Below are 22,956 nucleotides of genomic sequence, written 5' to 3'. Positions count from 1 at the left end.
GGAAGTGATGGAGGACCATATCCACAGTGTGTCCACACAGACATTTAAAAAGTAGATGTGAAGTTTCTATTCAGCTTCATCAGTCTGAGTTATTCATATCAAGTGATATCTGACACATTTACAGTCTGTTTAGCATCAAACTCCCTCTTTGTGTTTCTCTGTTGAGCTGTGGTGGAAGTATAGTAACAAAAAGAGGGACTTTGGCACTAAAAACACTGTAACGTTGAAACATAGAACATTTGATTTGACACAGTCAGAAAGCTGAAACTTCATATTAGCTTCAGATACACTTTTAATCTATTTTCGTCAAGGACTGTGGATTGTACAGTATGCAGGTAGAGAGGAGGGGATGCATTATAAGTGCATTATGAAGGGATCCTCTAATGGTCAGTATGGACAGGATGGATGATTACAGCAAGAAAAACATGCTTCAATGTTCATTGGGCTCATGATTGTTGGTTTAAGACAAACTTAAAAATCCTTTAATATCTGGACATAGTTTCTGGAAAGACAGACCTCTTGTTTTTGAAATGCAATTTCAATGTTATTTTTCAAAGCTGTAAGCAATAGCTACAGTATAAGGTTTTATAATGTTATTTTCTAGGTGAATTTGATGTTTTATTACGATGGACATGCAAACTCTGACTCGGTAATTGTACTGTATTATATTTCACTGCATACTTACACGAACAAAACAAAACGAAACTGGGTGTACTGTCTCTTTAAGGGCCGTCCGCTCGCCTCTCGCTAGCCTCCCGCTGCTTGTTATTTTCTGCAACAAGATGGCTGTCGTTCCTGAGAGCAGAGTCCTCACTTTCGGCGTTTTTAAATGGAGCTCTTACTCCTCCACATATTTACCAGAGTGAGTAGCGTATATGTTAGTTGTCCAGACGTTTGCATGAGATTCCGTAGTTACAGGTGGTCTTTACCGCTTCAGTGCACCAGTGCTTCTCTCTGGCCTAGCCCGTCTGCGATCCCAGCCAGCTAGCGTTAGCTCAGTCAGCGGTGGTGGGGGCGTTTGGTTTGGTCATCCCAGCCGCTCGGTCGTAATGATGCTGTTGATTTATTGACAGCTTTTCGGATAAACAGCAGCATATTGAGGATTACATTAAAGATTCGATGGCGTTACACATTTAGTTGAAACCTGCAGTTCATTTTTAATGACACATATAATGTATATATGTATGTATTTGTTTATTTTTCGCTGTCACTGTCATAGCTACGTTTTTAAACATAAACTTATGTTGTCCTCTTTTCGGTAGAGCTTGTTTTGAATCAGCAGTCTATACAGCAGTACATAATACAACTAGTCATAATACAACTCAGACCAATGAGTTGCCAAAACACTCATAGTATTTTTAAAGTTGAGTCAGGAATGTGCAATCTGGTACCCTAGTATATGAAAAACGAGCGTCCACGTTAGCTACGAGCAGGTAACTAGCTGCTGTTATCTAACCCAAAGAGCCCTGCTTTAGCAACACATGCTAATCGGCTTGTTTACCTACTAACTACCTGAAACTGGTGTAACAGACTGTCTAACTTTATGTTCCCATATATAAATAAACACTCTTACGAAAATAAATGAATAGCGAGTGAAGTTATTACAGTTATAGCACATTTGCCTGTTGCTGCTTTAGCTCCTAATATATCTAACGTTAACGTCAGCCAGCTAACAACAGTTAGATAGTGCTAATATCATTTAATGGACTCATAGCACCTGCTAGCACAATTTAGCTGCTGCTGCATTGCATAAACAGTAGTGTTGTTTACGGCGAGGTGACACACACACACACACTCTCTCAAACACACCTCTGTATATTGTGATTCCTATGTCAGAAGTTATTGTTAAATATCATCTGCTGTGTCTTAAGTGTTGCTGCTGTGATAAGTCAACTCTCTCTCTCTCTCTCTCCCTCTCTCTCCATGTGTGTGTGTTTAGGAATATCTTAGTGGACAAACCTAACGATCAGTCTTCCAGGTGGTCCTCTGAGAGCAACTACCCTCCACAGGTAGGTCCACTGCTCCTCACACAACCTGTCTTTTCCTGTGACTTCACTGTTCCAGATGGAGCCTGACGTGCAACAGCAGTTTGCCAAGATTGCTGCTTGTTTACTCATTTGTGCAGGCAAAAATATGCTGCCAGGGAGAGAGATGATAGATTACAGGAGAGAAAGCCTCGGGAGGTGTGTATCCTGTATCAAGCTCAGAGTTCAGAGGAAGGTTCTTTTACACCACAGGCGTCTATTGCTGTTGATTATTACAACCATTTTCATGTAGTTACTAGTTAGGTTTCTGAGTTTCTCCACAAGCCCTGATTTGCTCTTCCATATCTTTAACCTACAAAGACGGTTGTCGATTTCGTGCAGTGAAAAATCATGTTTGAGTTGATATCATTGACAGCTCCAGAGTTTTGGCTGTCAGACTGTATCTGTGACCTGATTTTCTGCTGTCACAACTCTCCTTGTCGGAACTGTCTGCCCCTGCACATGCACACATGTAAACCTACCTGCCCCTCTATAACCAGCTGTGTCCTTTTGGTATGGCATGTAAACAAATCAGGTTACTGCAAAAAAAGCAGACCGTAACATGGTTACAGAAGTGCATGTAAGAACATCGAGGGACTGCTAATTAAAATTTTTGTCATATGGTGGGCATCCAGCCATAATCACTGCTTTTAATGCAGTAGATAAAACAACATTAGCTTAAACACTATGAAGATTTTAACTGTTTAAATATGTGAACGTGAGTTAAGTTGGCGCAACATTGTGTGTGTGTGTGTGTCTCTGTGTGTGTGTGTGTGTGTGTGTGTGTGTGTTGAATTTCCACACAATTATTTATTATTATTTAATTAGATTAAATTAACGATTGAAATAATATGCATTGGTACAAAAAAAGCACGTTTAATTACAGCTTCCAGTTTGGTGAAAAGGAAGTTTTAAGCTGTTAAAAAGTAATCAATTACTGATCATTAATTGGTGGTTGAAGAGCAATTAAAGAAATGAGTGAAAATCTGCATATCTAACCACCGCAGAGAGTCTCTGTTGTCTGCTGCGAGCACACAGCCAGGTCAGTTGAATTGTCTACCTCCCTCACACAATGACACACTGGTTACTCATTGTGTTGTGTGTGTGTATGTGTGTGTGTGTGTGTGTGTGTTGCCTTCTGAACCCACGGACCACTGCAGGAACATGTTGGCAGCCTGAGTTTGAGGTTAAATGTGAAAGTTTGTGTCAGACAGCGAGAGGAAATGAAGCCTTTCAAAACAATGGTTAACCACTCTGTTGTCACCTTGTGTATGTCAGTCACAAATAGTCTCAGTGTTTATGTGTACAGGGAAGCAGCAGGTCCGCAATAGTACAGCACACAAATCTAGTTAAGTTTTTAAATGGCAGCATAATAACTTTGTAATGATGTTTCGAGGCTTCAGTCATTTAATTCAGTGACAGTCACACATGTAATTGCAGTGTGATTATTCGATTATTTGTTGTGTAGTCTAGTGTGGTGGTGGTTGAAAAGTAATATTGGTAATAGAGCTGAGATGATTCAGCAGTTAATTGTCAAATTAAAACAGAATTAACACAGCTTCTCAACTGTGATGATGTGACATATCCCTTTATTTTAAACATATTCAATGAAATATCTTTAAGCTGTGAGACTAAACAAGTGTTTGAAAGGAAATAGTAATCCGATTAATCCATAATTAAGATTATCCTTAGTCGAAGGCTTAACTGGTAAACAAGACTAATGTCACAAGTAGGGCCCGACCGATACTGGATTTTAAGGCAGATACCAATACCAATATTAGGAAGGGGAAAAAAAACCCCAATAACGATATATTGGCCGATAAAGTTATATGTACACAATATTTACATAAACACATTTTTTTGCAATGATCCCTAAAATGTGGTTATCAAACACTTGTGACAAATATATGTAATGGAGACTGTGATATTTTATTGTTTAACAATAAACTTTAATGTATAAAATGACATCAATGCACTGAAACTGTAAACACAGCTGAGAATTTAATAATTATAATTAGGTATAAATAATAATTAATAAAAAACAAAGACCAAAAAACATGCATATATTTTAACTTGATAAAGAAAAAGAACCAAATATAAATACTGATATATATGTGATATCATATATATGTCAAGATCAAGATAATATCGGCTGACTCGTATATCGTTCGTGTTCTAGTAACAAGTGTAAGTTTTAAAGAAAACTCATTCTGTCTCTTACATATGAAAAACTAAATTCATAAGTTTCAAATTTCTTTCACTGTTTAACCCTTTACATTCTGTTCATATACTGACTCATAATTAACCTCTACACCAACTCACATTCATAAATCCCCCTTAATTCATTAATAAATGTTTGATTAATGCTTCTGTTTGATTCGTCTTATGCAAAAAAGACATTCACAATCATTTTATGGTTCAGGAAAACCTTCAACTTTTATAATAAACATAGATCAAATTTGGACATTTGCATATATAAAAATGTGTATCAGCTGCTCAAAAATAAACAAAAAGATGCATTTTATTTCCATGTTTGTATACTGTAGGTCACATTAGGAAAAGTCCGGCTAAAAGAAATGTGTACATGGTGTTTTTACGCCTGTCAAATGTAAAATTGGGTCAAATTTCACCCTGAACAGTATGTAAGGGTTAATATACTCATACACAGCGGAGACTCCAGGAAGTTAGCATTTAGCAAGCAATTAACTTCATTGATTTTCTATAGATTAACAAACAAGATATAAGTGGTTAATTAGTGAGCTTTAGAGTAGACCTGTCATGATAACTGCTTTTATTGTACGATATATTGTCTCAGAAATAATCACGATAAACGATATTATTGTAATTTTGAAGATCATTTTAAACCACTGATTTAATAATAATTATATAATTGCATAATAATGCAAGGCTGCCATTATGGGTGGGGGCAGAGTTACTTACCTTTAATTCCATATAAGCATTCTATATAACAGAGGTATTGATCTTCTCATCTTACTTTCCACCTAAAAGTGAATACCCCCCCCCCCCCCCCCCCCAAAAAAAAAGAAAAAAAGAAAAAGCATGTCTGTAAAATCTAAGCAAATGATTCCTTCATTCATTAGACTTTTAAAACAAACAACGTACTGTAACTAATATATAAATCCCTGATAACCTGGGCCAAAGTTATAATAAGCTTGACAAAGGATGCAGGAGAACAGTGAGGTGGAGTATTGAAGATGGAAGCAGTGGAAATTGATCTCATGGAAAAAACAAACAAATGTAATACAGTTATAACTTTATCAATCCAATGTTTGACAGGTAAATTCCCAAAATTCCCAATATTGATCCAGCACAGTGATATGATTTTAGCTGTAGTCTGTCGTGTTTGACAGGTAAATAAAACAGTTCTGATATCTTGTTTCGGCCATCAAAGCGGCGCCAAATTACCCCCAACATCTGTAAATGATGCCCTCGAACATGTGAGTCATGTCAGGAAGTCGATGAGGAGGATCAGGCCTGGTTATCACATGTTGACTCATCATGATAAACAGAGTCCACTTTTATTTGTTAGTGAACGTAAAGGGTGAAAGTTTCTATGTGGAAAACATCACTGTTATCTTCTATGAGTGGAGGTGAAAATGTGTGTGTCTGTCTGTCTGTCTAGGTATGTGTGTGTCTGTGTGCGTGTGTATACATATGTGTGTCTGTCTGGGTGTGTGTGTGTGTGTGTGTTTTTTCGTTTATCTGTCTGTGTGTATGTGTGTGTCTTTTCGTTTGTGTGTGTGTGTGTGTGTATCTGATCGTCTGTCTGTGTATGTGTGTGCGTGTGTGTTTTTTCGTTTATCAGTCTGTGTGTATGTGTGTGTTTTTTTGTTTGTGTTTGTGTTTGTATCTGTCTGTCTGTCTGTGGATGTCTATGTGCGTCTGTCTCTCTGTATATGTGTGTGTGGTTTGTCAAACACCAGTTTTCCACTGACATGTTTAATCAGTGTTGTGTCCTGTGGTTATCTTGTCTTTGTGGACTAATGGCAGCAGGTGATTAGTCAGTAGATGTCTCTGCTTGTTAAAGCAGGGCGATGTGGTGGCTGCACCTCATACATCCTATGTAACGCCTCTCACCTGATGCAGTAGAGTGACCTGCTGCAGTCCTTTAGATAACGAGCAAATCTTTTCAGGTTGGCCGCTCCGCTATAAGCACGAGCAATTTCCTACACACACAGACACACACACACACACACACACACACACACACACACACACACACACACACACACACACACACACACACACACACACACACACACACACACACACTAATAGCATCGTAACTCATCTTCTCTCTCAGTGTGTCTCATGTCTCCTCTTTCTCTCTCTCTCTTTTTTTCCCTTCAGTTTTTAATCTTGAAATTGGAAAGGCCGGCGATCGTTCAGAGCATCACCTTCGGGAAATACGAGAAGACGCACGTGTGCAACCTGAAGAAGTTCAAAGTGTTCGGCGGGATGAGCGAAGAAAACATGACAGAGCTTTTGTCCAGGTGAGACGGAGCTGCTTCTGCAACCAAACATTTTTTTTTAGTTTTTTGTGTTTTGTTTCGAAACAGGAAAAACTGAAGTTGCAGCTTTCATGAAGAAATTGCAGCGCCGCTTGCAACATTTTTCTTGTCTTAGAAGGAGAAATGTGGTTTTCTTTTATGAGTTTGTTGGGGATTATGTACAGTCTGCCTTAGGAAACAATTTCAGGGGATAGAAAGTCTCATAGATGACAAATATCTGCAAGGAAGTTGGATTATTGAGATGTAGGACTAATTTTTTTTTTTGGCTCTGGACTCACAGTGCTGCTTGTGAACACAGTACATTATTAGAATACATTTTCAATCCACTGCATCAGTATTGGCTCAGAGACACTGACCTGATGAAGTGGAGTGGATGTCAAACAGATGTTACAATCCACATTAAACAGCGTCTGCATGAATGTTGTTAAATGAAATAAAAAAATATACAAATATAAAACATCATATTATTTTTAAAAAACTGATATCGATATATTGGCCCACAATCTTATATATACAGAATATACATAAACACACTTTTTTTCCCAAATGTGGTTACCAAACACTTTTTATAACAATCAGTGCTCTGAAAGAGTAAATATAACATGTGTATATTAAACTTGAATTAGGAAAAAGGATTAAATAAACATAAAATGTTGCCTATATATCTTTAAAAACAATATTGTTAAAATACTGGACAGTGAAAAAACAGACACCATCTGTATCTGTGATAGGCCAATGTCTACAGATAATATGTTGACTTATAAATCAGTCAGGCTTTATTCAGTACACTCTTAAAACAAGACTGGTGTGGTTTAAAGACTCCAGAGCTGGAGTTAAAATTATGGTTGTTTTTTTACACACTCTGTCTTTGCATTCATCCACCTGCTCTGTCGATACCTGGTGACTGTAAACTGCTGCCATTTATATTTTGCACCCAAGGAGAAGCTGTTAATTGGTGCTTTTGCACTGATTTAAAGCGATGGTTCGGCATAATTTCGACCTAGCATCATATGCACCATGCGGTCTATTAATAACCAAGAGATTAAAATAAACACTTACCTGATGGCTTTTACTCTGCTGCTACTGCTAAAGCTGTAAACATCGTCGAAATCCCGTGTGGTCGCGCGAGATCCCCGCACAGATCTCTAGATGTGCTGTGCGGGGATCTCGCGAAACCACACAGGATTTCAGTGATCGAGCGCCATTTTAACAATGTTTACAGCTTTAGCAGTAGCAGCAGCGTAAAAGCCATCAGGTAAGTGTTTATTTTAATAAACTCCTAGGGTACTTACAAACTTTCCAATGCATCGATTTATGAGTAAAAACTCTATTTGTACTACTGTAGAAGTTTGATAACAACCCAGGCATTATTAGTGGAGTAATTTACGAGATACACTGGTGGGTCCGTTAGCGCCTGTACTAAGCCATTCGGCTGATGGCTCTAACTCCACCAGTTTGCGACAAAATGAAATAAAAAAAGCGGAGAGGGTGGTTAGATAGACCGCATGGTGCATATGACGCTAGGTCGTAATTACGCCGAACCATCGCTTTAACTTTAGCTTAAAGAAATAGTGTCATTGTTTTCTGACTTTGTATTGACCAAAAGATTCATCAGCCATGTCCAAACGTTTCCATAAAGGGTCATATGTCTGCAGGTTTTTGTTCCAACCAATCAAAAGCACACAATTCCACCAATCAACTGTCTGAAGACTGAGATCAGCTCATTAAATGAGTCAAGCCTGATGTGGTCCTGCTTGGTTGGAATGAAAAGCTGCAGCCACATAACCCTTTATGGAATAGTTTGGACACCTCTAGTTTAGATTAATCAGCAATGAAATAAAATGAAAAGTCCTCCTCCACCCAAAAATATGTTTGAGCTTCACTGTGCAGAATGATGTATGTACAATGATTGTTTCACATCCATCTGCTGAGAGTAGAAAGTTTCTCTGAACTCATTGGAAAACAGATTTTAAAGGGGGCGGGTTTACAAGCATGATTTGTGACATCACAACTATTTTGGAGCCAATCCTGATCTACTATTCCAATTTAACACAAGTGTGATGTGGAAACTCGAAGCCTGCAGTTCACATACACTGAGAATGAACTTTCCAGTGAAGGAGGAGACAGGAGAAAGAGGAGATGTCATTTTTAAGGATTTTAACATGTTTAACAAAATCATATCAGACACACATCATTGTTCCAATTAGTATTTGTATATACTTTAATACACATTTGGAGGAGATCTTTAATTATAATAGTGAGTTGCAGTGCAGCTTTATTAGAATTGCATGTCTGTGGGAGAGGTGAGGGGGCAAAGCAAGGAAGCTGATGTCTCGTGACATTGGAAGTAAATTGGATAATATGATGCTGATTAGTGATTAGAAACATATGAAAGCCTTTCTTTGAGTTTGACAGTCCTCTGTGGAAATATAAAAGGAATCAACCCCTTTTTTTATTTATATATTTATTTTTGAATTGCAACTGCAGGAAATTTCAGTAATGGGTAAATCACACCATCTGGTTAATCATCCGGTTTTTATATTAGCAGACAGCCTGTTGGGTTAAAGAAAGCGACGGATCGTAGGTGCCAGCTGCCCTCAAAAGTTTGGCCCATCGCCACAGTTGGAGGACTTATCTGAAATGTATCAGCATACGGACGTGCTCGGCATCCTGACTCAGCAAATATAATCAGCGAAATGGCTGCATCATCCACACTCACGCTCTCTTTTTATTCTTTCTCCATCAGCGGCCTTAAGAACGACTACAACAAAGAAACATTCACCTTAAAGCACAAGATCGACGAGCAGATGTTTCCCTGCCGATTCGTCAAAATAGGTGAGATTTGGTTGTGGTTTTGGGGGGGGTCCGCGTGGTCCCTGCTGGTCCTGCTGTGTTCTAAAGCTGTCCTCCTTGTTCTTCTCAGTGCCTCTGATGTCTTGGGGTCCTAGTTTTAACTTCAGCATCTGGTACATCGAGCTGCACGGTATCGAAGATCCAGATGTGGTGCAGCCCTGCCTTAACTGGTACAGCAAGGTGAGGCTGCAGGTTTGAGATGTGGGTCAGTGGTGGGAGAGTGGAGCACAGATTCACACCCACACTGTGTTTTCATTGGTCAGATCAGCGTTCACACAGCTTAATAAGAACCAAAGCAGTGGTAGACTAAAGCCACATGGAAGCCACAGACTTCCATCAACTTTTCATCATTTGTTCCCAGAACTTTTTTTCTTCTTTAAAAAAAAAAAAAAAATCTAGTTAATCAAGCTGAACTTGGTGCTTGAACATGTGCATCATGTAAAGTTTCGGTTTGACTCCAGTTTATGTCACACTTGTTTAGCCTTGGGTACATTTAGACAAGATGAAAGCAAAAGTCCATCCACTTATTCCACATAAAACTTCACATTTGTCTGTGGTCTGTCGATTGGTGATAACTTTATTAACATTGATGGAAACAACACATCAACAAAACAAAACATCTCTTCATCAAAACCAAAACAAAAAAAAAAGTTATTCCTATAAAAAACATTTCCATTTAACACCAAAATGCAAACTTCTAACATGCATCAGTGTTGTTTTGAAGAATAAATCTTATTATTTATTTGTTACAAATTTTTTTTTTTATAGTTTTGGTATTCTGGTAGCAATAAGATGTTGAATTGTTGAGATATGAGAATAAGGCAAAATCATAAAAAAAGAAGACACTGTGGCCTCACTCCTCACTGCTGAATAAATGTAATATTAATTATTATAATGGCTATTATTATATTGTATTGTGTATATACTGATGAAAATGATGGTAGTATTATATCATCATCATTTTATATTATAATTATATTGTAGTTACACATATTTATTATCGCAAGTAACAATGCAACAATATTAATGATATGATAATAATATTATGTTATTATCATATTATTAATATTGTTATTATTGTTAGTAGTAGTAGTATAATATTGCAGTTATATCAAGTATTTATCATCACAAATATTGTATATAATGATGATAGTGGAATGATATTATTATTATTTTTTTATTTTTATTAATAATAATATAGCAGTGATATATCTGTTTCATCATATATTCATTATCACTATAACGTTAACACTCATGCAGCACTCCTTACTCCACACACCAACCACTGCCTCTCATTCAAACACTCCCAGGTTCTTATCATATCAATAACATATGTTATTGTCTGTTGTGTATATCTTTTTTTTTTAATGTTCTATGTCATTCTTCTTTTATGTCATACTAATTTAAAAAAGGAATTAAAAAAAAATACAGGAAAAGAAACGTGTAGACTCAAGCTGTAATAAACCAGATTTATCCTTTAACACAGCTGAACAGGAGCTTTACACAAATAATTTTCCCTGTATAGAAAAATATGGTTTGTTATGGTCATATCTGATCAAGTATTTAGTGCCAGCATTTGATACCCCTGGTACTCTGTTGCTGGTACTTTAAAAGCATTGAGCTACAGCGTTGAGCTCTGAGATTGAGCACAGTAGGTCGAAGGTTGTGCTTTGAAATGGATTCCTGATTGGATCTGTGCCCTCTCTCTCCCTGTCTCTCTCTCTCTCTCTCTCTCTCTCTCTCTCTCTCTCTCTCTCTCTCTCTCTCTCTCTCTCTCTCTCTCTCTCTCTCTCTCTCTCTCTCTCTCTCTCTCTCTCTCTGCAGTACAGAGAACAGGAAGCCATCCGCCTTTGCCTCAAGCACTTCCGGCAGCATAACTACACAGAGGCCTTCGAGTCGCTGCAGAAAAAGACCCGGATAGCTCTGGAGCACCCCATGCTCACCCACCTGCACGACCGGCTGGTGCTGCAAGGGGACTTCGACGCCTGCGAGGAGCTCATAGACAAAGCTGTGAGAGGTATCGAATAAATCATTACAGGTTACGGTTGGACTCAAGTTTTTTTTAAATTGTGCTAACGGTGAATTTGCCATATTTGAACCTCTTCTCTCCTTCACTCAGACGGTTTGTTTAACCAGTATATCAGCCAGCAGGAGTACAAGCCCAGGTGGAGTCAGATCATCCCCAAATGCAACAAAGGTACAAGCGCCCAAGAAATCAACCGAGACGACATGAACAGTGAGACCATCTTTTCAAAGCGGAGGGAAATCCCCCCCCCATCTGTCAATATAAAGAAACATTTCAGTATAATATGACAGCTTTGCTAAAAAAAACAAAACACTGTGTGTTTGTGTGTGTGTGTGTGTGTGTGTGTGTGTTACCCCCTTTCTCCCTACTCACCCACCCTCTCGCTCCTCCCATCACCCACCCATTCCATTCCACACCATCCTCTCTCACTCTCTGCTTTTCCTCTGCGTCATCATCCACATCCAATGTTCACACGCCCTTCCTCCCTCCCTCTCCACCCCTCTCTCTCTCTCTCTCTCTCTCTCTCTCTCTCTCTCTCTCTCTCTCTCGCTCTCTCGCTCTCGCTCTCTCTCTCTCTCTCTCTCTCTCTCTCTCGCTCTCTTCCTCTTGCTCTCTCTCTTTTTCGCAGGTGACGGCGACGACAACAGGCCAGGGATGAGGGGAGGGCATCAAATGGTCATTGACGTCCAGACTGGTGAGACCCACGCAGCCAACGTTACGACTTGGCACTTTTAACCGACGCTATGACTCACATCCTCCTACACAGGCTCAGAACTCGATGCTCTATTACCGTTTAATCAAATTAACCCCACCCCCACACCCCCTCCACCTCTCCTCCCAGTTCGCCCACCTCCAGCCCCCGCTTCTCCCAAACAAAACTGTCCTAAGGGCTTTTTTCTTTTGTAAGAGCGTATAAATCACGACTTTTGTTTTGACAGAGACACACAACTATTGTTTTTTTCCCGTCTGAATCGGGTGTCATCGGCAGTGTTGGTGTACTTTCCCTGCCGGCCAACTCGAAAAGACAAAAGCCTGCATTGTGTGTGTGTGTGTGTGTGTGTGTGTGTGTGTGTGTGTGTGTGTGTGTGTGTGTGTGTGTGTGTGTGTGTGTGTGTGTGTGTGTGTGTGTGTGTGTGTGTGTGTGTGTGTGTGTGTGTGTGTGTGTGTGTGTGTGTGTGTGTGTGTGTGTGTGTGTGTGTGTGTGTGTGTGTGTGCGTGTGTGAGTGAAAAAGTGATGCAGTGTCTGCAGCTTGTGTCAGAGCTGAGGAAAGGCATTGCATCCCTCTGGTCTGCGTCTCAGCGAGCACACACTGACTTCTGTGTTTTGGTAGCAGAAGTAGATAGACGTTGATAAAGGAGTTCTATTTTTTTTTTTTTTTTTGGGTCCTTCCTGTTTGACAAGATCCCCAAATGATCTTTGTCCCGACCCGACGCAGTTGCTTCTGCTCTTGTATTCGAGCTTCACTGAGACTGACATTGGTAATCCAGGATATGATAACTGGTATCATGAAGCTGGTCATCGACTGGTTAGTCTAACCCAACTGCAAGCACGCTTCAATCAATCAATCAATCAAATTTTATTTGTATAGCAGCTTTCATACAGGTTAATGTAGTTCAAAGTGCTTCACAGTTGATTTGACAAGTGGATAATAAGACAGAACATGGACATTTTTAAAAAAAGGAACAAAAACAAAGAACAATCTGAGACCAATGCACGCCAGAAAAAATAAGAGTGATAAAAATGTAATAAAAAAGATTTAGGATCTTTAATAAAAATCTAAAATAAAATAGAGAAAATAAAAAAGAGAGAAAAAAGTTTATTAAAAGTTAGAGTAAAACATTTAGGCTAAAATGGATTAAAAAGACAGAACAAAAGTAAAATGAAATACAAGAGGTTAAGTTTAATAAAAGTTTAAGGTAAAAAAAGAGAAACAGACAAATAAAATCAATAAGATAACAATATAAAATGAGAGTAATAAAATAAAGTAGAATACAATTTTAAAGCATCAAAACAAATAGAATAAAAAGTCTGTAAACAGTTATTGCAGCAGGAAAAAGTGAAAGACATACAATACAATCACACAGTTTAAAAGAATAAGAAGCTCAAACAAATATTGAAAGTGAAGCTGTGGGTATAAATAAGTGTAGGTGTTAGTACATATGGCTGTTTAACACCATCTGGTATTTCCAACATGCTCAGTCACTTTGCTTTTTCTCATGATGATCTATTAAAGTACGTGTTATAATTTTTTTTTTTTAACCGTTAAAAGTAGTAAAACTGTTTCTACTGCCAAAGGAGAGGAAAAGAAAAAAAATGTTATTCTTGGTTGCAGTAATGCATAGATAAAAGGTATCTACACAGTCAGAAATCATGAAGAAAATGAAAGAAACGTAATGCAACTATACACTGTAATTCATTGTATATTTATTGTTTGTTTGTTAGAAGCTCTGAAAAGCAGACTGGATGCACGGGAAGCCTCGAACATCTTTATCTATATCTACTGATCTTTTTTTCTTGTCACTTTATGGTAAACTCAGGCCTTGTATGTACCTGTCAGGTTGCCGTAGGTTAGCTGACGTCATGTTTCATGAGGATCAAGAGCAGGTTATCAATGTAGCATATAGGTTACCATTGTGATACACTGCAGTTAGAATCGAGCCATCTTCACAATATCAGGAAAACCTGAAATAAACCTAAATGTGCGTCACGTCGCGATACAGCACCTGATCCCATTTAGTGCTTCCGAGAACCTGAGTACGTCTCAACGCAAGGCCGCTTTTATACTTTAAGGTTCACCTCCACCTCCCAAACCCAGCAGCTTCACATGCGCTCACTGTGTCCTTAAAATGAGGAAAAATAGCACTTTGCCTTGAAGCGCTTCATACAAACAATGTAGTCTTAGTGATTTAAAAAATACAATAATTACCATCTCTGTGATCCTTCAGCCAAAACAAACCTATTTTAATCATTAGCAGTGACTCACTGAATACTTTTCGGCTTTCCCAACTCATTTCCCAGTCGGCTCTCTGTTTTGGAATTGTAACAGTAATGGCAGAACTTAGTTCCTCCCACACAAGACTCTGATCCAATCGCAACTTCCCATAACTCTACTCAGCCTGAGCAGTGGTGGCCTGCTTTTGACCCAGACACTGTTTTCACAGCAGTGAGATCACTAAGCCACTTAATTAGAGACGCAACACACATGTTGGTAAAACATCGCAATATTTACACGTAACCTTGTTACAAAGTATTTCCCAAATTTGTTGTTGGGAATGTTGCTAGTGATTGGAAAAGGTTCACTCTAAGATAAAGACTTAGAATTTTAGCAGCAAAAAGTGAGTGTTGCAGTCCACATGTTCAGGCATTTCTGATTATGTGGTATGTGATCAATTTCTGATCAGTTATTGTTTCCTCCTGAAACATTTAGTGCATAAAACAGTCATTAAAAGCAGCAGTTTACTCACAGCCAAGCCACTTTTGGTAACTTAAAAAAAAAAAAAAAATGCTGTATATTCTTCATGTGGGGCAGAGAGGAGAAATCGTATTCAGCAACCCTTTAACAACAGCTCCACACTCCTCTCTGTGTCTTTATACAAACCATTGCTGGATACTTTTCAACAAACACTGTTGGAGACATTGAAGGAAAACTGTGACGCAGAGCTGTTCAGCTTTCATCTGAATTGTTTTAGTAATTTAAATCTAAGTTTACAATAGATCAAATATTCATGTGCAACAGTTTTACGTAGGTAAAATAAATGGAACAATAATTTAGAGCTTTGTTTTGGCACGGGAACAGAATTAAAAGGCTCAGATCAGGGTTAAAAAAAATGATTGGTCAGTTTGCCACATACTGAGCAGTGTTTGTGCTCCTGCAGAGACCGTGTACCTGTTCGGGGGCTGGGACGGCACACAGGACCTGGCTGACTTCTGGGCTTACAGTGTTCAAGAGAACCAGTGGGCCTGCATCTCCAGGGACACTGAGAAAGAGGTGAGAGGATGTTAAACACTGCTCACTGAGAAAAGAATATATTTTTATATTTACGTCATATAGGGGAACGCCCCAGAATGTTTTTTTTATTAACATCCTTTTTCCCCTGTCAACCTTCATCCTGTTTCAGCATTTGAGCATTGAACTCTCTTTTGTTTAGTTTTGTTTAGAAAAGCAGATTGCAGTTTAAAAGTTTAGCTGATTTTCGGATTTACCTTCTGGCACAGCCCTGCTCTCATCTAATGTAGACAGAATTCAGGAAGAAGTTTTGTTTTTAATTAACGTTCAGGGGTGTGATAGAGCTTCGTTGTCAGTATGATTTATAGTTTTCATCAGTGCCTCAAACTCTTTAATAAGTTCAGGAACAAAATGTTTAGACGGTTCTTTCTTTCGTCCCTCTTTGGAACATATAGACTGTTATCAGCTATAGCAGACATTTGTGTGAAATCATTTGTTTGCATTACATCTGAACTGCCCAGTCATCAGGACTGGTTTAAAACACTAAATGAATATAAAATGTTAAACAACTATGTGTGACAGTCTCTTTTTCTCTCTGTGTGTCAAAATTCAGAGCGGTCCCAGCGCTCGCTCCTGCCACAAGATGTGCATCGACTCCCAGCAGCGTCAGATCTACACGCTGGGCCGTTACCTTGACTCCAGTGTCAGGAACAGCAAGTCTCTGAAGAGCGACTTCTACCGCTACGACATCGACGCCAACACCTGGACGCTACTCAGCGAGGACACGTCAGCTGACGGAGGGCCAAAGCTGGTCTTTGACCATCAGGTAGCTGAAGATGAAAATATTATTTGAATTTCTTGTCTTGAGATTTACAGTTTAATGTTGTTATTGTTAGTATACAATATAGGTTAGAATTTTAAAAGTAAATATACACCTTGTGAAATGACAGGAAGATTATTAAAAAAGTCAAATATTAGCCAGGGCTCTGCCTGGAGAACAGGTTTTATTATGTTATTAAGTTAAATCAATTAAATTGCTGATTATTAAAAGTTAAATACGAAGCCTAAGGCTCAGTTTTAGGCTGATTATTGTTTATCATGTATATAAATACTGTATATATGTGAGGTTTATATATATTGAAATGTGTTTGTTTGCAGATGATACTTTCATTTATTTTGCTGTGAATTTGAACTAACTTTTGAAAATCAATTAATCAATCTTTATTTATATAGCGCCAAATCACAACAAAAGATACTCAAGGCACTTTACACATAGAGCAGGTCTAGACTGTACTCTTTAATTTAATTTAAAGTGACCCAACATTCCCACATGAACAATTAGTGGAAAAATGGTAGAAATGGAATTGAAATGTCTAAAGAATAGGTTTGATTTGAAAAGACTATCAACAGAAATGTAGTAAAATATATCTGTAAAAATGTATCAAGTCAAAATAATTAGAGATAATGTCATTGTTTTATGATATGAGCACAGGGTTTCAAATAAATCTGGTCAGATACGGGCAGGACTGACCCAAAAATCCAAAAGTGTGCCAGCAGTCATTTAATTCTTCAACACAAATAGCGGAAAGCAGGAACTCATCCTGTCGCCCTTCACTTCCTCCCCTCAACCTCCGTCTGAACTTTCCCTCTTCTTTTTTTTACCCTCCGCTCTTCCTGCAGATGTGCATGGACTCGGAGAAGCACATGATCTACACGTTTGGCGGTCGCATCCTGACGTGCAACGGCAGCGTGGAAGACAGCCGGACGTCGGAGCCCCAGTTCAGCGGCCTCTACGCTTACCACTGCCAGGCGGGAACATGGAGCCTCCTGCGGGAAGACTCGTGTAACGCCGGGCCAGAGGACGTCCAGTCCCGCATCGGGCACTGCATGCTCTTCCACACCGTGAGGCCATTTTGAGATTGTTTCTGTTGCTGTGACAATAATCCTGCCTGATTACTAGAGCTTGAATGTTCATCATAAAATGAATTAAATGAATCTTCCATTGCTCTCTCTTCTCTAAACAGAGAAACCGCTGTCTCTACGTGTTTGGGGGTCAGAGGTCAAAGACGTACCTCAATGATTTCTTTAGCTACGATGTGGACGGAGATCATGTAGAGATCATATCAGACGGCACCAAGAAGGACTCGGGCATGGGTAAGATTTATCTTAAAAGTTATATGGTAGACGTGCACATCTGGAATACAAAAAAACTAAATCTGTAAAGGCAGGAAAAAGTCCACACACTGTAGCTTCCAATGCAGGTATCATTTATTGGGATATCAAGAGTGAAGTTTGGAGCCTTTTGCTCTTCTTCAGACTAAAACAAGAACATATAGACGGCATCTTAAATAGATCAAGGCCCACGTCACCTGACAGTCACCTGATGTGTCAATCCAGTTCTATATTTACAGGTGTACATATAAATGTAAAGAAGATAATATATCCCATAATAGTTATACTTTAAAAGAAAACATGATAAACAAATATAGTGAAATGTATATACATATATGTATAAAATATATGTTTAATGAGGCTCAAACGTCACTCTTGACATCCCAATAAATTATACCTGGATTAAAATGTATGATCTGTCATGCATTGCTCGTGCACTCTTCTCTTTGTTGGATAAAAACATTAAGGAAATTCTAGCACTCATTTCGAAGAGGTTATTGTAAATATTTGACACCATAAACTCCAAACATTTCCAAATTGATAGTCTATTGATGTGGTGTGTGGAAGTCCACTGTGGTTGTGACACACAATAACACTTCATTTCATTATACAATAGCACATTAGTAACATTGTTACGGTACTTCCTTTCATGCCCTTCCTAGAATTTAGTGACAAGGAAAACAGCTTCATACAGTTTTGACGTCAGCAAGCTGTTGGGAAGATAAGTTTGTTAAATTGTAACTTTCCACAGTGATCGTTGAGACCACTTCCTCTCTTCACTGCTGAAGTCATTCTTGTGAAATGAATGTTAAATTGATTCCAGGCATTCAAGATCTTCCAAATGTTTTTGTAAATCAAGTCATTTTGTGTGTGTGCACGTGTGCATTTTATTTATCCTTTTTTTTAATCAATTTGCCAGAACTCCAGATACTCCTTCATTTTAAGCAGTTTATATATAATTAAAGGTTCTATAATTGAACAATTGAATAGACAACAAATCAACATCAACACAGTAGAAAACAACATATTTAGCAAGAACTTGATAGATTAAAAAAAAAAAAACTGAACATGAATCCAACATAAATCTTCATACTCAGCTCATGTTCATTGAGAACGCTCTGCTATCTTCAACCAATCACAGCTGAAACACTTGAAGGTAGAGCTGCAACGATTAGGTGATTAATTGATAAGTCCATTGATTTTTTGAATTTATTTTTTAGCAAAAACGAGCTGGTTTCAGATTTTATTACTCGCAGCTTGTTATAATTATAATAAATAATATAATAATAATAAATAACTAATACTAATTAAAAAATCAACTCATTAGCATTATGACTAGTTTAAAAAAAAAAATATGTTAGTGCAGTGAATGTTTAATATGATAATGATGTCAGTGTGATGATTAAACTGCTACCAGCCACAGTAGCTGCTGGTCACCTGCTAAATTTTATAATAAATATATATATTTTTTTTTTAAACACTCGAATAATTTGACATGAATTGAACATATTGACATTTTAGAAAACCCCAACATATTTACTGTCATCATGATTGGTTCATTTTCTACCGAAAGTGGAAGAGTGTCAGAAAACTCCCTTTTATATCAGCCTTCGTTTAACTCACCAGTTCCTCAAGTAAAGGAATCTTCAGCCACTTTACTGTCAAAATACATTCAAGTTATCAGGTATACATTTGACATTTGTGCTGGAATTTCCCTGCTGAGATAAATGTGGATATATAAACACAAAGACTTCTAAAATACTGTCACTACTTGGAATATCCTGTTTTCCAAGTAGCATCTTTTGTTGGTGTTTTGCACATTGACATGCAGCTCATTCTGTAGGTATTTCATTATACAGTCCTGCTGCTCTGGATCATTGATTTTTTTTCTTCTCTTTTCTCCAATAAGTCTGACTCTGAATCATTCCTTGACACATTGTCTTTTGTTTTTTGCTGCCCCCATTTTGGACACCTGATCACCTTGATCACCTGAGTCCTATAGTGTGCAACAATAGGTTTTCCATCAGACAGTATAAAGAACTAGTGGTGGTGGCAGACTGCTGTGTGCTCACTGTCTTTGTGGCATGGTCTGCGTCTCTGTGACAGATTCTGTGCTTAAAAAGCTCCGTCAGACAGTCGGATGCTTCCTGCCCCGACAGACAGATACCTCGGCTGCACTCTCAGCTCCACCTCAAGCACCATATAAATAGATTCCTCTCTTCGCTGATCACACACCTCTTTCCCAACCCGCCACAGCCGAGCAAGCAGAGAGAATCGGGACGCAGCGAGGCTATAGGGAGGGAGGGAGAAATTGACATACTCAAAATGGGTGTGTGTGAGAATCAGAGCAAGAAAGAACATAATGTGTTTTGGCAGGAAGGAAGCATCAAGCTCAAACAGTTCTCTTTCTGTCTCCTGTTTCATAAATCAGCCTCACATGTGGTTGTGTGCTGCGGCCTGGGCCGAGCTCACCACTGCAGCAGCATCTCCTCCACACACACTGATATCAAAGAGCCAAAATCATATTAGGCTATATTAGTGTAATTAATGAAACGTTATCAGCATGGTTCAACCACAGCGGGAAGTCTAATCTCAGAGTTACCCCTATGTTAACAATAGTGTTACTGTTGTGGGGGTATTGATGATGAATCACAGTTACTGTCAGTCGTCTGGTTCTGTGAAGCTCGCTGGAAAAACCACCCTCCAATTTTTCCCAAACAGAGAAAACTCCTGAATAAAAGATCTATTCAGGTCTTATTTGGAAGGACTTTGCTTTTCTTTCTCTATTTGCAATGAGTATAAACCTCATGAGAGCTCAGCCAACTAAGAGTTTCGTTTGTAATTCAGAACAGTCTTAAAATTTCAGAAAGACTCTCAATTCACTTTTGAAATCACGACTTGTTAAACGTGTTGAACAAAAACCGAAACCTATATCTTAACCAAATAGAATATAAAGTGCAGTCACTTTTGACCTGCAACAGACATGTAATGTTGTATCGTATCATGCTGTATCGTATCATATTTTTTATTTATTTTAATTTAACCTTTATTTACCTAGGAATATTATAACATGAGTATTATACAGGGTAATTCAACTAGTGCTCAGATTTTTATTTCTATCATTGTTAATACCACAGCTTTCATTTTTCATGCACTACTTGTAAATAACATACTGTAACACATCTCCTTCTGCCTTCATGAAATATATTAGGCATACTTAATGACACAGGTGTTACTACTAATGATCACGTTAGTCTATTCAAGTGTGCCAGTAAGACATGACAGTGTGACTGTGAGTCAACGCACATAATACCAGGACCCTGAAACCAAAGCAGGAAAATGGAATCCAGCCATTGTTGATTTTATTACCAACACCTGCGTTTAGTCTACTGTGACATGTCAAAATGTTCTCTATGAAAAAGGCATTTGGACTTTGTTTAAAAAGCCACTTTAAGATGACATAGTGGATACATTTCTTTATTTTAACATGATGGAGTGAAGTTTGTCAGCAGTTGGAGGTTAATATTATACTATGTCTCAAATCATATGCTTCTGTTAGTACGCTTCTGTTAGTACGCTTCTGTTAGTACACGTCTTTTAGTACGCTTCTGTTAGTATCAATCAATCAGACTTTATTTATATAGCAGTTTTCAAACAATAAAATGTAACACAAAATGCTTTACACAATAAAAGCAAGCAAAACGAAGCAGAAACAAAACCAAAAGCCACACACACACACACACACTTTCTCTCACACATAACACATGCATACACACTTGAAAGAAGGCACTTCTGTACATCTCTATTACACTTCTGTTAGTACACTCTTTACTTACTTGCACAGTGCGCAAGTTTCGACAGGTTAATGTTGTCTCACATCAAACATGGCCGTTGACAGTTAGCTAGTTAGCAAGCTAGTATTAGCATTCACGTTACCGTTCACGGTACCAAATCATTATAGACTGCTAAATTCACTCAATAAACCTATTGACGGTGTCCATAGTTCCACACTCAACCTTTTGACCGTTTTTGAGTGCACTATCCAGGTACTCATAGCACACTGCATTTTCACGCAATTCTCAGTGTTAAAGCACTCAAAATATTAAGTGTAAGTACAGAAGTATGACATTTAAGACACAGCATTAGTTTGTCTGTGAAATGTGTTGTTACCACTGGCCTTGCACACACCTACATGAAACTAGAGGCCATGGTGTCAATATTAACATTAATAATCGACTTAAACAAATCTTAGTTTTAGTTCATACCTAAATGGTGAATTTGTTCACTTATATCTTGATCCTAAATAAAAAAGGTTTGTTAAAAGGACTCAGTGGTCTATGATTAGCGCTTATGTTGTATTTCTTCATATTAGACAATGAAGAAATACTGTCCGCATCTTGTTAAATAGTTGATGGACCGTGAAGACACCAGGGACAAGCAAGGAGATAAATCCAGGACTTAATCATTTCATCCCTCACTTAGTCTGATATGTTGTATTCCGTGTGTCTGTACTCTGTAGCGTTGTCAATAAAGCTAAAGCCAAAAGTCCTTGTCAGTGTAACAAACCTAAGTGCTGCATCACGAGTCGACTTTATCACATCATCAGAGATCGAATGCTGAGTCAGTCAGCGCCAGACTGCCTGCAGCTTATCACAAATTTTATGTCTGTTGTGCTTCCTCCTCCTTGTGCACTGTGCACCATTCTCGTGGAGGAAAAAAAAAAGAAAAAAGAACTTCTTCAGTGTGACGGCTAAAAATGGTGCTGTACTGAGCTAAAAGTTCACTATATATAGCCATGGTGGAGCTGCATTAGATAACATCTCTAATAAGCAAATGTATGCACAGAGCCCAGCTGGCAGGGCCTGTCTATTGATTTAGAAGTTATGAACACATTTTATTGTCCTTAAACACAAATATAAAGCTCCAAACATTTTATCGTCACAAAACATTCATTAGATTAATAATAAACATTTATTGCGTCATTTTTGTTACCACTGTGTATTCATATCACATTTTTAATAAACAATCCCACCTATACTACCCAGGGCTGCACACCAAGCTGTAATCTGATCAGTTGCCTAAAGCGATGTTACTCAAGTCAGCGTCGTTTACAGTTGAAGACTACATATTTTGATAATGAAAAAAAAAATCTGTGAGTGTAAAGTTAGACAGAAGTGAAATTCTAGTGAACCAGCATGCACAACAACCCTGAAACATGCTCATCTAGGTTGTTATTAACGATATGATCGCTTGTGTTTCTCCTGCTGCGACGTGCGAAAAAAAAAAAAAGGGTTCACAGTTAACCTGCAGGCGCTGGTGCTTTGCTTTCTACACACAGCTTGTCTCACGTCTGCCCCGCGTTGGCAGAACGACGGCGACGGCGCGCCACCGCCTAGTCCACA

At 38.4% G+C, this 22,956-nt stretch overlaps 1 protein-coding gene across 2 annotated transcripts in view; it reads left to right on the top strand.

The window, feature by feature from the left end:
• The first annotated feature begins 748 nt into the window (after positions 1–748).
• The window catches only part of mkln1 (muskelin 1, intracellular mediator containing kelch motifs), a 31,917-nt gene continuing 9,709 nt past the window's right edge, over positions 749–22,956 (top strand). The window contains exons 1-12 of one of the 2 annotated variants that reach the window (XM_062443606.1): positions 749–862; positions 1,940–2,009; positions 6,396–6,538; positions 9,303–9,391; positions 9,480–9,589; positions 11,234–11,426; positions 11,529–11,606; positions 12,064–12,129; positions 15,312–15,424; positions 15,996–16,208; positions 17,063–17,284; positions 17,407–17,536. In XM_062443606.1, the coding sequence (XP_062299590.1) occupies positions 783–862; positions 1,940–2,009; positions 6,396–6,538; positions 9,303–9,391; positions 9,480–9,589; positions 11,234–11,426; positions 11,529–11,606; positions 12,064–12,129; positions 15,312–15,424; positions 15,996–16,208; positions 17,063–17,284; positions 17,407–17,536 (1,507 nt within the window). In that variant the 5' untranslated portion in view covers positions 749–782. Of the gene's footprint in view, positions 863–1,939; positions 2,010–6,395; positions 6,539–9,302; positions 9,392–9,479; positions 9,590–11,233; positions 11,427–11,528; positions 11,646–12,063; positions 12,130–15,311; positions 15,425–15,995; positions 16,209–17,062; positions 17,285–17,406; positions 17,537–22,956 lie in introns of both variants that reach the window. The other variant, XM_062443605.1, reaches the window with a different exon arrangement.

This window comes from Scomber scombrus, chromosome 22 (assembly GCF_963691925.1).
Source record: "Scomber scombrus chromosome 22, fScoSco1.1, whole genome shotgun sequence".
In the NCBI taxonomy this organism is placed as follows: domain Eukaryota; kingdom Metazoa; phylum Chordata; class Actinopteri; order Scombriformes; family Scombridae; genus Scomber; species Scomber scombrus.
This window is presented reverse-complemented; position numbering and strand designations above follow the sequence as displayed.